This window comes from Hyla sarda, chromosome 2 (genome assembly GCF_029499605.1).
Source record: "Hyla sarda isolate aHylSar1 chromosome 2, aHylSar1.hap1, whole genome shotgun sequence".
In the NCBI taxonomy this organism is placed as follows: Eukaryota; Metazoa; Chordata; class Amphibia; order Anura; family Hylidae; genus Hyla; species Hyla sarda.
Window position 1 is genome coordinate 343,260,911 of NC_079190.1, and position 15,988 is coordinate 343,276,898.

At 41.1% G+C, this 15,988-nt stretch overlaps 2 protein-coding genes and 1 long non-coding RNA gene across 4 annotated transcripts in view; 1 reads left to right on the forward strand and 2 right to left on the reverse strand.

Annotated features, from left to right (window-relative positions):
• EFHC2 (EF-hand domain containing 2) overlaps positions 1–836 on the reverse strand; it is a 119,025-nt gene extending 118,189 nt beyond the window's left edge. Inside the window, exon 1 of the mRNA XM_056558173.1 lies at positions 780–836. Coding sequence (XP_056414148.1) covers positions 780–821 — 42 coding nt within the window. The 5' untranslated portion in view covers positions 822–836. The remainder of the gene's footprint in view (positions 1–779) is intronic.
• A 4,227-nt stretch (positions 837–5,063) lies between these two features.
• On the reverse strand, positions 5,064–14,689 carry FUNDC1 (FUN14 domain containing 1). Its single transcript, XM_056558183.1, has 5 exons — positions 14,534–14,689; positions 12,056–12,212; positions 10,038–10,113; positions 9,070–9,198; positions 5,064–5,663 (listed from the first exon to the last, which is right to left on the reverse strand). Exons 1-5 carry the CDS (start codon positions 14,658–14,660, stop codon positions 5,586–5,588), a joined length of 567 nt encoding a protein of 188 aa, XP_056414158.1. The 5' UTR covers positions 14,661–14,689; the 3' UTR covers positions 5,064–5,585.
• The window catches only part of LOC130356510 (uncharacterized), a 58,448-nt gene continuing 57,135 nt past the window's right edge, over positions 14,676–15,988 (forward strand). The window contains exon 1 of one of the 2 annotated variants that reach the window (XR_008888902.1): positions 14,676–14,792. This is a non-coding gene — a long non-coding RNA (uncharacterized LOC130356510). The remainder of the gene's footprint in view (positions 14,793–15,988) is intronic. The other variant, XR_008888901.1, reaches the window with a different exon arrangement.

Genomic DNA, 15,988 nt, shown 5'->3' on the forward strand with positions numbered 1-15,988 from the left:
TCTGCGGCGGAATTTACGCTGCGGAAAATCCGCCGCAGTCCCTACTGACTTCAATGGGGCTTACGGCGGATTTTCCGCAACGTAAATTCATCCGTAGAAAATCTGCTGCGGACAGCCAAGAAGAGCCCGCACCCTCTCAAATACACAGCGGAAAACCCGCAAAAACAAAGAGCGTGTGAATGCACCCTGAAAGTGACTAAAATCATCAAGTGTGTTGTAAGTAACTGATATATGTGAACACAGCCTCACAGGTCTGCAACCTCAGACTCTGCATTTGTCAATAGACGACATCTCCCAGCATTTCCTTACAGCCTGTAGTATTCACAGTATCAAAATCGCTAGACACGGTATGATAAAGAGATAGTAAACGTTTTAGGAAATATATCAGGAACAACTCATATTCCGATTTTTCAAACACTTGTTGCTTGATGTCACAACTAATGTTCTTTCCTGGGGTTACATGACAGATAAAAACCTTACTATAACTCTTTTACAGTGTGCTTCCAGCTGCTGCAAAACTACAACTCCCATCATGCCCGGACAGCCAAAGGCTGTCCGGGCATGCTGGGAGTAGTAGTTTTGCAACAGCTGGAGGCACGCTGTTTGGACAACACTGCTCCTTTGTTTATAGTAGTGTTTCCCAACCAGGGTGCCTCCAGGTTTTGCAAAATTCCCAAAGGGTGTCCGGGCATGCTGGGAGTTGTAGTTCTGCAGCAGCTGAAGGCGCCCAGTTAGGAACCACTGGATTACAGATTGGTATTGAAACAATTTCTACTTACACTGCGGTTAAAGGAGTTTCCTGGCAGGAATGGCAGAGCCATGGTGTTCAGCAGCCCGAGCCGTCACTGTATATCTGGTGTCATACACTGAGCTGCTGCCACCATGGAGACGGCATTGTTTCTCTGCTGGTTTCCTGGTGACTCTAGTCTATTCAAGCTTTTTTTTTTTTTTTTTTAATGTAACTTTATTAAGACGTCACCAATGTTCTGAAAGGTCCTTGTGTTTACACAAAACATTCGCCATCTGAAAGTTCAATGTATAATGTCGGAGCACTGTCTGAAACTCTCTATTGTGATCCTGTATGTGACTCCTCACATTATCAGAGGTTTTTAGTGTTCTGTCGACCTAACCATATGAAAGGTTTTTACAGAGTTCACAGTACAGTATAAGAAAACCACCAACTCCTGGGCCCAAGCCCGGAGAAACTCACACCCCTATAAATATGGTGAACCCCTATAAAATATAACTTTTATTGTTCATGATTAAAACCCTCGACCAGCCCCATTTTGGCCTTAAGGACCAGACTAATTTTATTTTTGCATTTTAGTTTTTTCCTCCTCGCCTTCTAAAAATCATAACTTTCTTATATCTCTATTCACAGACCCATATGAGGGGTTGTTTTATGCGTCACCTATTGTACTTTGTAATTACTTCACTTATTTTACCATAAAATGTACGGCGCAACCAAACAAATATTATTTATGTGGGAAAATTGAAAAGAAAACCGCATTTTAGCAAATTTTGGAAGGTTTTGTTTTCACGCTGTACACTTTCTGGTAAAAGTGACATGTTTTCTTTATTCTGTGGGTCAATACGATTAAAATGATACCCATGATATATGCTTTTCTATAATTGTACTGCTTAAAAAAAATCTCAAACCATTTTAACAAAATTTGTATGTTTGAAATTGCCCTATTTTGAACACCTATAACGTTCTCATTTTTCCGTATATAGGGGGCGATATGAGGGCTCATTTTTTGCGCCATGATCTGTAGTTTTTATCAGTACCACTTTTGCTTAGGTTTTACTTTTTATACCTTTTTTTTTCACGTTTACGCCATTCACCGTACAGGATAATTAACAATATATTTTAATAGTTCATACTTTTACGCATGCGGCGATACCAAATATGTGTATTAATTTTTTTTACGATTTATTGGAGGTAAAATGGAAAACTGACGTTTTACTTTTTTATTGGGGGAGGGGATTTTTCACATTTTTTTTTACACTTTTTATGTCCCCACAGGGGACTATTCATAGAAAACATTTGATTGCTAATACTGTTCAGTGCTATGTATAGGACATAGCACTGATCAGTATTATCGGTGATCCTCCGGTCTGCTCGATTGCAGACCAGAGCAGAAGACCCCGGGAGACAGCTGGAGCCAGGTGAGGGGACCTCTGGCTGCCATGCTGGATGATCGGATCGCCGCGGGCGATCCAATCATCCATTCATCCAAGTACCGCACTGCTGCAATCTGTATTGATCATGGCATCTGAGGGGTTAATGGCGGACATCCGCACGATCGATGATAGCAGCCGGGACCTGCCACGCATGACAGCGCGTAGATGTACGTCATGGCGCGTTAAGTACCACGTCACCATGATGTACATTTACGCCCATTGTTGTTAAGGGGTTAAACAGTGTGTTAAAATCTGTCTATGACAGTGTTGTAATCAATATAGAGTGTATATCACAGGATAATTGCCTGGTTTTATTCATCAGCCAGGTTGTAGTTGTCTTACACGGATGGCCAAATGATAACTACAACCTGGCTGCTGGCCATTGCAGCTTTTGTCAATTCATGCTTAAATCACAGGAGATTGTCAACCCAGTAGACCAAGAGAGATATCAGATTAGACAATATCAGTTGCGGAACAAAAAATATATGTTGCGAGATGCACCTGTCCGAAATTATATGTCGGCAAAACGACACAAAAGTTCTGTAGGAGAATGTTGCAACATCTAAGTACAATTCGTACAGGTTCGGATACTCCTCTCTCAAGACATGTGTGGTATACATGATCTGAAATTCTTTGGATTATGTCAAATGAAGTTTGGCCCGAGAAAGGGTAACATAGACAGCCTATGGCTGTTCAGGCATGCTGGCATTTGTAGGTTTGCAACAACTGGAGGCACACTGGTTGGGAAACGCTGATCTAGCCCTTAGCCAAGAGGCATGAATCATTTGTCTGCCCCTAAAAGCAAAACGTAGGGCTGACAGGAAATCTGTCAAATGTTTTTTTGCCGCTATAGAGCTGCAGACACCATTGGATAGCTGTTAGCTGGGAAAAGCAGTTTTCTTTTATACTTCGTGTTAAGGAGGCAGAGCAAAGCTGCTCAAGTTCCGCAGCCTGACTCACCACTTTGCTTGCCCTCACCACCCAGCCTTTCCATGATTTACATAGATCCCTATTTGTCAGTTAAGGAGGGGCAGGTAGGTGGGGGCATATAAGGAGGCATTTCAGGCTGTGGCACTTGAGCAACTTAGCCTCCCCTCTTTGACACTTGTCTGAGAGCTAAAAAGTTGTTTGACAACCACCACGAGCTCCAGGAAAAGTAGTTTACTTTTATACCCTAATAGCCTTCCAACAGCGTCTGCAGCTCTTACCATCAAAAACATGACAGATTCCTTTTAGGCATCAAACTTGTCAGTATAAGGCTGGGTTCACGTGTTTGGCATAGGTGAACTCAGCCTAGATCTGGCCACAACTGATGCCACAACTGATAACAAGTTGTCATCAGTTGTATGGCATACGGCGTTCATGGCAAGCTGCGTTCCCCTGTCTGGTGCTCTCCGAAGCGTCCAACCATCCGGCGTCAAAATTGAGATGCTGGATGATTGTGAACTGTTCAATTCAAATGAATAGGATCAGTTCTAGCATCAGTTTACTTCCGATGCATGCCGGAGGGAAACTGTGCTGGATAACTGTTATATGTGAACCTAGCCTAAGAGAATCTGTGTAGTTTGGAGGAAAGAACAGAAGGGGATGGGGGCATGATTGGAACTTATATGTGTTCAAGAGTTAAATAAGACTCAGGAGGCTGTCATAAAATATTTCATTTAAAGGGGTACTCTGTCCCTAAACATCATATCCCTTGTCTTATCTCTGGATGACAGGCGACCACAGCCATCACACCGTGACCCCTCCATTCATATCAAGGAGGAGTGATGGCTAGTACGCAAATAGAGGGGGCATGGTGTGAAGTCTCGAACCCGGAAGCTTTGAGCCCCTTCTCCAATCCAAACAACATTTACAGTACTTTAAATCATTCCTCAGCACAGACATACTGTTCAGTGCAGCTTTTCCAGCACTGTGTCATGCTTTGCTTGGCAACTAAGGGAGGAAGTTTCTGTATGTGTACTATTGACAAACAGCTTAGCCCTGGTCCTGCTCCTGGAGACAATGGAAAATAGCTGCACAATGGAGGAACTCAATAATAGCACAAAAATTACATTGTAACCACTCTGAAGTGTTAAAAGGGCAATAAGGATTAAGAACATATATATATATATGAATAATTGTTGCTCTCCACCAAAAACAGAACCACACCTGTCTTCAGGTAGTGTATGGCCTTACATCTACGCTCCATTCACTTCAATGGGACTGAGCTGCAATACCCCCACACAGAGGACAAGAGTGGGGAAGTTTCTGGAAGAATCAGATTTTTTTTTTTGTAATTCTGGATGACCCCTTTAATCTAATAAAACTGGGCAGGTTAAAAAAATAAAAATAATCTTTTGAAACAGGTGCAAGCTTTCATTTTATAAAAGCACTCTGCAAAAGTAAAACAGGAATTTTAACTGGTTTCTGCAAGAAACTTTGTTTCATCAGGTTTTGATACGTCAGGCCATGTTCACATGGCATAAAATGTGCGGAATGTCCGCAAGAAAAAAAAAAAGTGTGTGGCCATTCCGCACATTTGAATAATCAGGCGGCCGATTGGACCCCTTGGAAATGTCTCACTCTCACAGACAGCAATGCATTTCTGAGTGAAACCCGTAAAAAGTATTCTATTCTTTTGTGTTACCAGAATGGGGATTGCCACGGAAATTCCAATTGAACAGTGCAGCAGAATCCAAATTAGCGGAATTCCGCACAGACATTCCAACATGTGGACATACCTTCATTGATCCTAAAGAAGGTGAAGACAAAATTCATGTTCTAAAATAGATCACCTAGCACATTTAGATTACTTACACAATTTAGCAAAATGTGGATGACCATTTCTTTAAAAATACAGTATAAGGGGCCTTAGGAGATACAATAAAACACAAAGCTAAATAATACATTTCAGTTTTATTTTTTTTTTTTAAACCTCTTGGTCTAAAACTCTTTATAATAATCTATTGCACAGTATAATTTTTTCCTTCCATAACAGTAACATTAACCAACAGGGCTCTGGTTGCCAATTACAGTACATAGTTTTGGCACTAGTCAAAGAAAAAAATACACACAGTTAAATAAATATAAAAATGTGATGGATGTTTAACTTTTTTTTTTTAGACCCATCATGATGACATTCATGATAATCACAAAAAGAAAAAAAAAGCTGCTTCTAATGTCAGTAGATGAATAGCAATGCAAGAAAAAGGTTTTTATAACATAGAAAGTTCAGTCTGGAGATGTTGCTTCAGACTATGCCATGAGCTCCTTGTAAGCATTCCGTGTAGGTAAGCATTTACATGAAAACCACCCTACAGAACAGAAACAGAACAAGGCATCTTTGTTAGCAAACAGGCGCCTTCCATTCACTTCCACACTGGTTTCAGTTCTCTGTAATACTTTTTATTTCCTGATTCTTAAGAGGCAAGCCCCAGTAAGAAACCTCCAACAAATCCCCCGGACACTACGATGTTCTGCTTGATAAAACTTTGTGACTGCAAATGAAAAACAAAACAAATTATGAAAAAGAAAAAAAAAAGAGAACATGACTTACATTTGTAGAAAGGTACTAAACTAGTGATCACAAGTAACTTGTAAAATGCTGTTTAAATGTTAACCCCTTAAGGACCAAGCCCATTTTCACCTTAAAGGACAACTGTAGTGGTCAAAAATCCCTGCCCAAATGTTGCCCAAACAAAAGTTATACAATTCAGTCAATTAGTTCTATTTACCTATATGCAGCCGTTTCTGAGATATTAGAGTTGCCAGCATAGCCCAGTAGTCCTGCGTCCGTCCCCTATTCATTACATTGCAGCCGCCATCTTGGGGACGGAGATCTCTTCCTCCCAGCAGTGTTTGTGCTCCCCCTAGCCTCTGTCAGGTCCTCCCTGCTTATGCATAAGCGGGTGCTTTCTGAGGCAGCCATAGGCTCATCCTCAGAAACGCCCCTATCTATAAGATTCAAGCAGGGGGAGAATGAGGACGTCCACAGCTCCTCCCCCCTCCCCTGCTCTGTCTACATAGGACCTCACTTATCACCGGGAGGATTCAAGTTATCACGGGGGAAACACAGAGCAAACCACAGAGCAGGGAGGGGAGGACGTGTGTGTGAAGGAGACATATTACACTGCACGGGCTGGTGGTGTATAGACTACAGGGAATAAATATCATACTGATTCTGTGTGTGAGATGGGGGGGGGGGGGGGGGGGGGACTACTGAATGACACATGCTGGGAGTTGTAGTCCCTGTTATGTGTGTGTGTATGCCAGTGTTTCCCAATCAGGGAATGATGGGAGTAGTAGTTTTGCAACATCTGGAGGCACCCTGGTTGGGAAACACAGGAGTATGAACTACAACTCCCAGGAGACTACAGAGATACAATAGAGGTGTTTGTGAACTACAACTCCCAGGAGACTACAGAGATACAATAGAGGTGTTGGTGAACTACAACTCCCAGGAGACTCCCGATACAATAGAGGTGTTGGTGAACTACAACTCCCAGGAGACTACAGAGATACAATAGAGGTGTTGGTGAACTACAACTCCCAGGAGACTCCCGATACAATAGAGGTGTTGGTGAACTACAACTCCCAGGAGACTACAGAGATACAATAGAGGTGTTGGTGAACTACAACTCCCAGGAGTCTCCTGATACAGTAGAGGTGTTGGTGAACTACAACTCCCAGGAGTCTCCTGATACAATAGAGGTGTTGGTGAACTACAACTCCCAGGAGTCTCCTGATACAGTAGAGGTGTTGGTGAACTACAACTCCTTTATACACTCAAACAGCAGAAAGCTGTCACGGCATGCTTGGATGTATAGTCTTACAACAGCTGGAGTCACCTCTGCAACTCCAAGCATGCACATACAGCAGAAAGCTGACAGGGCATGTTGGGATTTGTAGTTTTGCAACAGCTGGAGGCACCACTGGAATTCCCAGCATGCCCGAACAGCATATAAAATAACTGGGCATGCTTGGAGTTGTAGTTGTGAAAAAGATGGAGGGACCCCTATCAGGACAGTTTTATAGACAAACAATTATGTTTTTTTTTTACCATTTTTACTTTCACTATCCAGTGCCCACACTACAGTGAGCACGGAGGCAGCATGGGGAGGGGGAGATGAGCAGAAGGGGAGGGTGTATGCACAGGGAAGGGAGATGTGGGCATTACAATATAATAATTTGCTCGGGGGGATAGAACAGGGGGAGGGCAGCAGCTTACAGGAAGTAAGCACAAGGCATGATGGGAGATGTAGTTTTTCTTTCACTTGTCCTCAGTAATTCATGTGCTGATAACGGGAGAACGACTGGGCCAATTTTGATGGGGGAGACATCGTTGGAAAGGTCTTTCAAAGACCTATTAAATGAGGTAAAAAAAAAGTTTTTTTGCCCTGCACTGCAGATGTCCTTTAAGGACCAGGCCAATTTTATTTTTGCATTTTTGTTTTTTCCTTCTCGCCTTCTTTATATTTCCATCTACAGACCCATATAAGGGCTTGTTTTTTGCGTGACCAATTGTACTCTGTAATGAAACCTCATTTTACCATAAAATTTACGACGAACCCCCCCAAAAAAAAATTTAGGGAGGAAATTTAAATGAAAACAACAATTTTGCGCATTTTGGAGGGTTTTGTTTTCACACTATACACTTAACGGTAAAAATGACATGTGTTCTTTATTTTGTGGGTCAATACGATTAAAATGATACCCATGGCTAGATACTTTTATATTTCAGTACCGCATAAAAAAAAAAAAAAAAAAAATCTAGAACTTTTTGTACAAAATCAGTAATCTAAAATCGCCCTATTTTGACCACCTATAAAACTTTTTCATTTTTCCATATATAGAGCGGTATGAGGGCTCATTTTTTGCGCCATCATCTGTACTTTTTATCAATACCACATTTGCATATATAAAAAAAACTTAGATAATTTATTTAATTAATTTTATTTTTATTTTTTTATAAAATGTGACCAAAAAAAGCTGCTTTTTTCCCACTTTTTAAATTTACGTTTATGCCATTCACAGTACTAGATAATTAACATCATATTTTGATAGTACGGACATTTACGCATGCGGCGATACCAAATATGTTTATAGAAAAATATTTTACGCTTTTTGGGGGTAAAATGGGAAAAACTGACAATTTTCATTTTTATGAGGGGGAGGGGATTTTTTTTTTTTTTACATTTTTCAACTTTTATTTTACACTTTTTATGTCCCCATAGGGGACTATCTATAGCAATCCTTTTATTGCTAATACTGTTCAGTGCTATGTATAGGACATAGCACTGATCAGTGTTATCGGTCATCTTCTGCTCTGGTCTGCTTGATCGCAGACCAGAGCAGAAGACCCCGGGAGACGGCCAGAGCCAGGTGAGGGGACCTCCGGCCGCCATGCTGGATGATTGGATCGCCGCGGCAGCGCTGCGGGCGATCCGATCATCCAAAGTTCTGACACCACATCTTCAGTCCTGAAAACAAATCTTTCTGAGACTGAAGACGCAGCCCAGCATTGAATGCAGGTGTTGCACGGAGATCGCGGGGGCCTGCAGCTGGGCTAGGGGATAAGATGCCTTTGGCCGGATAACCCCTCTAAATGGAGTAGCAGCACACGTCTGACTACCACTCCACCATTTAACCAGGGGGGACATGGGTTTCCCGTTTTTGTTAAATGGATTTTGTGAAAACTCATCACCTATTCTATGGAAGAGCATCCTTTGCGTAAAAATCCATTTAATTATATTGTCAGTTGCTCCATACCAGAAATTCATAAACAATGTAACTTTTTAACACAATATGGATGGTAAGGAGATTATTGCCTATTTGTTCTTTTACAGCAGCCTGCAAAATATCTATGGTAAATACACAGCTTAAATGTTACAAACATTTCCTTACCTCCTCAATTAAAGTGTTAATTTCTGGTGCAGATTTATTTGCCTGTTTCTTTATCTTTCTCTTTGCCTTGTTTACATCCTTTTCAACTCGTTTCCAGTCTATTTGTACATAACCACCATGGCTTGCAATCTTAAAAAAAAAAAAAAAAAAAAAAAAAAAGTTATATATACATTAATAAAATGCTCTCTTCCGCTAGAGCACTACTTTAACTAAAAGGTGCCCCCACAAAGGCCAGACACTCGTGTATGGGGGGTGCTCTGATTCATCTTTGATGGGAGATGTCAAGTGATTTGCTGGATTTTTACACTTGGAGGAGTGAGGATGAGTGTTCAGCCAAAACTTTAGATTAATGGGAGCCTTCAAAATATAAATAAGTAGCTCTTAGATAGGTTGGTGCACAAACTAATATGAGCCAAATGGTGGCATTGCACATGCAAAACAGAGGCCTTTTATGGCCAGACCACGTGGCCACATCACCACTCCATTCTACAAAGGTGCCATGGATGTATCCACCTTGTCTGCGCTTGTCTGTTCCCATTTGGTTTTTAATTGCTGATCCAGCCACCAGTGCCATCTGGATTAGGTCACCCTGACAGAAAGCTAGTAATGTTAAAGCTCAGTAGCACAACCATATTAGGTTAGTTGACACCTGTGATGAGGTGGTGGGTCATAAAAGACACCCTAGACTACTATGAAAGGGAGCGTCTCTTTTTCTATTTTTTTCTTTCCCATATCTTTTCTCTTTATTCCTTTTACCGCTTTCCTGTGTATTACAGTATGTTTTAGCATGACACTGACCGTCTGACACCGTAGTGTAACAGGAAATTGAAATGACCAGTTATACTGACCATACCAAGCTAGTTCTTTTGTGGTGTGCATTTACATACAGTAAAGAAGGATTGGCATAGATGTTGCTGGAAAAAATGGATGCCTTATCTGGGAATTAAGACAAAGCATTGCTGTATTACCTGAAGCAGAAGAAAGCCACCACCAACTGCAGTTGCTGCAAGCTTTCCAACTTTCTGAAACAAAAACCCCGCACACCTGAAAAAAAGAAAGTACAAGGAAGAAATCAGGTCAGAGCTATCAAAATAAAAATGTATGGAAATAAGTTAAAGCTAGGAGGTTTATTAGGTTCTGTTCACACTTGCATCAGTTTTTGCCTGTTAGATTGATGATGCTTTTTATGCTTAGAATAGTATAACATCCTGTTAGGCTGGGTTCACACCAAGTTTTTCAAATACGGTAACCGTATATGGTTTTCCGCAAGAAAAACGTATACGACCGTATCCGAAACCGTATGCATGGAGAATGCATTGTAAACCGTTTTCCAAATGTTGTGTACGGTTGCATCCGTTTTGCCGATTTTTCAACCGTAGGCAAAAACGCTGTCGACCACGTTTTTGCCTCCGGTTGGAAAACCGTATGCGAACCATATGTGGTTCTTTTAACCTTGTTGTCTATGAGAACCGTACACAGAATTTCAGAATACGGTTGCACTCGGTTTTTCTAATCCGTTTTTGGAGTTAACACATGCGCAGATTGGAATTTCAATAGAACAATAGTAACTTTATTAAATTGCTGGAAAACTAATTCCAACAAAATAGCAAAACCGTTGGCAAAAACTAATGCAAACGGATAGAACCGTACGGGGAAAAACCGTATACGTTTTAATTTGGAGTCATACGGTTGTATAAGGTTTCATACGGCTTTTGCCATACGTTTTTTAGCGGAAAACCATATACGGTAACCGTATTTGAAAAACGTGATGTGAACCCAGCCTTAATCTACCAAGATTTGAAAATATAAGTCATCAATAAAAGAAATGTTCATGATGGATCTGTAATGGATCTTTTAGCTAAGGAAGTGCGAACACACACACACACATATATTGTAAATAAGTCTGCAGTGACAAAGGCAGCATCCATGAAGAACAGTGAGACAGGCTGGGCTCAGCTTATACCAACGTCTGCTCTGCCAAAATGACAAAGGGGATAGAGATTAGAGCATGTATCTATGGCGGTGCAGGAGCAGTGAACGTGGGATTAAAGTCACTTTCCTTTTTAAGTGGGGGGAATTAAATTTTTTTTTTTTGGCAAACTAAGTATAAAAAACGTGTCACAATTAGTGAGCCGAAGTTCTAGCACAGAAGTATTGGTAAATCTGGGCCTTTATTTTCAAACAAACAATCCGGGGGAAACCTTAGGCTAGGGGTACACAGCAACCTTAGGCACCTAAGATTGCTATGTTGTGCTGCCTGAATCATGCCGCAAATGCCAGGAATCCAACCAGGTCACAATGCAACGCTGTTACTTACATGAGCTCCAATGCAGTACTATTCAGGGTACACAACAGTCTCTGGCTACATTCACACTACGGAACATCTGCCTGAGGAAGTTTCAGGCAGATATTTCGAGTACAGTGTCCACCACTGGAGTCCACGGTCAAAAGGACTGCATGATCCTGCGCCACCACCAATGATGGCAATGCATTTTCATTCTTTAAGAAAGGTCCAGAGTCTGGAATTTCCACTGTGTGAGTAGGTCAAGGAAAAATCCCATTCACACTAACGTTATATTCATGCATTGAAATATCCAAGCGGAATTGCACTTGGAAGTTCCATAGTGAACAGTGCTGGTTGCAGACCTGTGTCAGTCACATGCAAAGTTGCCATGTAGCTTTAGCCTAAAAATTTGACATGAATTTGTATTAACAATCAAAGCATACACTGAAGTTGTTTATCCCGTAATACGCTAATACATTAGGTTCAGAAGAGCATGCCACTTACAATGCCATTCTATTTTATGTAAAAAAAAAAAAAAAAAAAAAAATTATATAAATATATATATATATATATATATATATATATATATATATATATATACACATACATATATATATATACATATATACATATATACATACACACACACACATACACAAAATCACTAGAAATTCATCATGAAAGTAGAAAAACACCACGTACCAGCCTGTAACTCCACCCATGACAATCTGTGTTGCTACAGAATACTTTTCTGTTAAGGGACCAGAATTCCGGCCAAAGATTCGACTCCACCATTGGTGACGTCTAGCATATTCTGTTATGTCCAATACTTCATAGGATTCATCATCACTGCTGGGATCTTTAAAAGGAAAGAAAAACAAACTCCATTAGTTGTAATGCTAGTCATCGTACTTAACATTTTAGAAGCCTGCAGGACTAGTTTTTCCCAGGAGTTTTGGGCCTTATGTCATTGTCTCCACGAAGGTAACGGTCCTTTGCCGCACTGTTTTTCTGATCGGTGGGATAAACCTTAACTTCAGTAATCGTAATGACTTGATCGTTTTGACAACGTGACAACTGTTACTTAGAGACATTTACACCTCCTCACTGCGTGATATAAGTGGCCTGGTTTTTATGTTAAAATTCTGCAAAGCATCATGGCCATCAGTGCTTTATAATAACTTTCTTAAATCATTCCAGAATAAAGCACAACCAAGCATAATATCTTGCAACAGATCGTACTGGATTAGGTTCTCTCGGTCAGATGTGGTGGTAGTGGTCAATGCATGCTGTGCTACATAGGAAACCATTTTAGGAAAACATTTATAAACCTATTTCTACAGAAAACCACCATCACACTTTGTACAAGAAGCAGAAAGTGTGTTGTCAATGGAGACCAATAGAATGAATGGTGCCACCTTCATCGGTTATTAGAACAAGCAGGAAGAAGCGTGAGGCTGTGTGCTTCACCCCCCCAGCTTGCTGTGATCACCGTCCAGTTTTGGCAGCCTGCCTCCTGTAAATGGATAGAGATTGCTAGGTGCTGGGGAGGGAAGCACACTCTTACTATCAGTGGGGGGTCTGAACACCTAGACACTGACTGGTCAAAACTTTTAACATTTCTAAAGTTTTGTTTAATGACACCTTAAATGCTATATGGTGGACAAACCTGTCAAGAGTGGGTGCTTATTCTGACATTGTGATATACTGATTATAACGGTGTACTGCTCAGCATGCCCACAGTAGGATCATAAAAAGGATTGAACAAAGAACTAAAATGCTGCATATTTTCTCAATGAACTACAATATGGAAGTCAAAAACTGCAACAAATCTGCAGCATTTCAGTCCAGTTTAAAAATACACTGAAACAAACAGGCTTCTACGGCATCTGTCAGGATCAGAAATAACTGACTTTGGCAGTTTAACTCCTCAGACCAGGGACCACAGGGAATCTAAACAGTTTGACAGAAGGGGGTGAGGATAAACCCCAAGTTACCATAGTATGCTTAAAAGACGGCCAAGCAGGTCTTCATAACTAACATTCTTAAGTTAGAGCTCCCATGTAGCAGTGACACACAAATGTCTCTTTTCCCACATTTTACTGAACATAAAACCACAATGCACACCACATGCATACAAACCCATAGAATTTAATGTATGTTTGTACCGCACAGTAAAATAGTGAGAAGAAATGCAAGGCAGCATTGTAGATTATACTACACTCCCTACCAAAAAAGGAATAAAAATTAACCATTAAATGAAATGTTCCCCAAGATGATTCTATCAAAAAACACAACTCATACTGTATTCTGGCTCTTGTTGGGGTTGCTTGGTGATGATGAGCACTCCTCACCCAATAACCTATACACATTAGCATAACAGACTAAGCTGGTGATGATTACCATGTAACCCCCAGCACCCGATAATCCATAGACATTAGTATATAAAGGACTAGGCTGGTGATGATCACTTCTGACCCCCAGAACCCAATAACCCATATACAATAGTATATAAAAGGACTAGGCTGGTGATGATTACCATGTAACCCCCAGCACCCGATAATCCATAGACATTAGTATATAAAGGAGTAGGCTGGTGATGATCACTCCTGACCCCCAGCACCCGATAACCCATAGACATTAGTATATAAAGGATTAGGCTGGTGACGATCACTCCTGACCCCCAGAACCCGATAACCCATAGACATTAGTATATAAAGGATTAGGCTGGTGACGATCACTCCTGACCCCCAGAACCCAATAACCCATAGACATTAGTATATAAAGGACTAGACTGGTTATGATCACTCCTGACCCCCAGCACGCAATAACCCATAGACATTAGTATATAAAGGATTAGGCTGGTGATGATCACTCCTGACCCCCAGCACTCAATAACCCATATACAATAGTACTGTATAGAAAGGAGTGGGCAGATGTGATGATAACCACTGAACCCCAGCACCCAGTAAATCAAAGAAGTTTATAAAGGGCTAGGCTGGTGGAGATGATAACCTCTGACACTAAGCACCAAATAACCCACACACACATAGTGACGCTGTCAGCTTACAGGCTGCCGTTATTATCCATGCTCCTCATAACGACATACACAGACGACCAAACATAACATGACACCGCCAATAATACTGCCCTCCCCCAAATGACCCGCTCGTCTCCCACCTCTCCTGGCAGCCATGTTTGCTCTTGATATTTTGGTTGGTGACGTAACCACGTCACGCACGCTCCCAAGATCCGTCACGTCCCACTTCCGTATTAAACCCCGCCTCCTGCCTTTAACCGGTGACATGCGCGGTGGGGACGTGTGTGACGCAGCTATAATGAGCTCGCGTAGCGTGTTATGATGCGGCGCTGGGGAGACCATTGTTTAGGTTCCTCATATTTGGGGAGGAGTTTACGGGAACAATAGAAAACCTCCCGTGTACGTGGCGAACTACCCTGTCATTTCTTTGTAGACATACATTGGATATATCGTACCCTGTCACTTCCCTGTAGCCATACATTGGGATATATAGTACCCTGTAATTTCCCTATAGACATACTTTGGATATATTTTACCCTGTCACTTCCCTATAGACATACATTGGAAATATAGTACCCTGACACTTCCCTATAGACATACATTGGGATATATAGTACCCTGTAATTTCCCTATAGACATAAATTGGATATATAGTACACTGTCACTTCCCTATAGACATACATTGGAAATATAGTATCCTGTCACTTCCCTATAGACATACATTGGAAATATAGTATCCTGTCACTTCCCTATAGACATACATTGGGATATATAGTACCCCGTCACTTCCCTATAGACAAAGACATACATTGGAAATATAGTATCCTGTCACTTCCCTATAGACATACATTGGGATATATAGTACCCCGTCACTTCCCTATAGACAAAGACATACATTGGATATATAGTACCCTGTCACTTCCCTATAGACAAAGACATACATTGGATATATAGTACCCTGTCACTTCCCTATAGACATACATTGGATATAGAGTTCCTGTCACTTCCCTATAGACATACATTGGATATATAGTACCGTCACTTCCCTATAAACATACATTGGGATATATAGCACCCTGTCACTTCCCTATAGGCATACATTGGGACATATATATATATATATAGTTCTTCATGATTTTTGTACAGATTTAGACTGTGTTCACACTGGCGTCATGGCATTAACTATGAAAGCCATGGAGCTGTGCCAGAGTTGTCATTTTACCAGTCTATTCTGTTACTGTCAGACCCATTGACCAGTATTCACATAATAAAAGTGCACTTATTACACTGGGTAATGGATTCTGGTGACTTCTTACACTGGATAATAGATCCAATTACATACCTCCCAACTTTTGCTGAAGGCAAAGAGGGACATACAAGGCAGCATGCCCCCAGCCACCCCCTAATAGTGCCACTAACCAAACCCTATGTCACGCCCAAGCACACCCAGCCTCCTTCACAATCCTGTGGACAAGGGACAATTTCAAATTGTGGAACTACCTCTTTAACAGCAATACAATAATGTTGTCAGCCTGTCACCTGAGTTTAGAGGATAAGTGATTACAGTGCAATTAAAACCAGTGATGCCTCAACAT

Excerpts from the sequence above, each read along its gene's own strand:
- FUNDC1 (XM_056558183.1), bottom strand. The coding sequence starts at position 14,660 with ATGTCACCGGTTAAAGGCAGGAGGCGGGGTTTAATACGGAAGTGGGAC. Across the intron at positions 12,213-14,533 it reads AAACATGGCTGCCAGGAGAG|ATCCCAGCAGTGATGATGAA; the intron begins GTGGGAGACGAG and ends TTCCTTTTAAAG. Across the intron at positions 9,199-10,037 it reads GTGGCTTTCTTCTGCTTCAG|ATTGCAAGCCATGGTGGTTA; the intron begins GTAATACAGCAA and ends TTTTTTTTTAAG.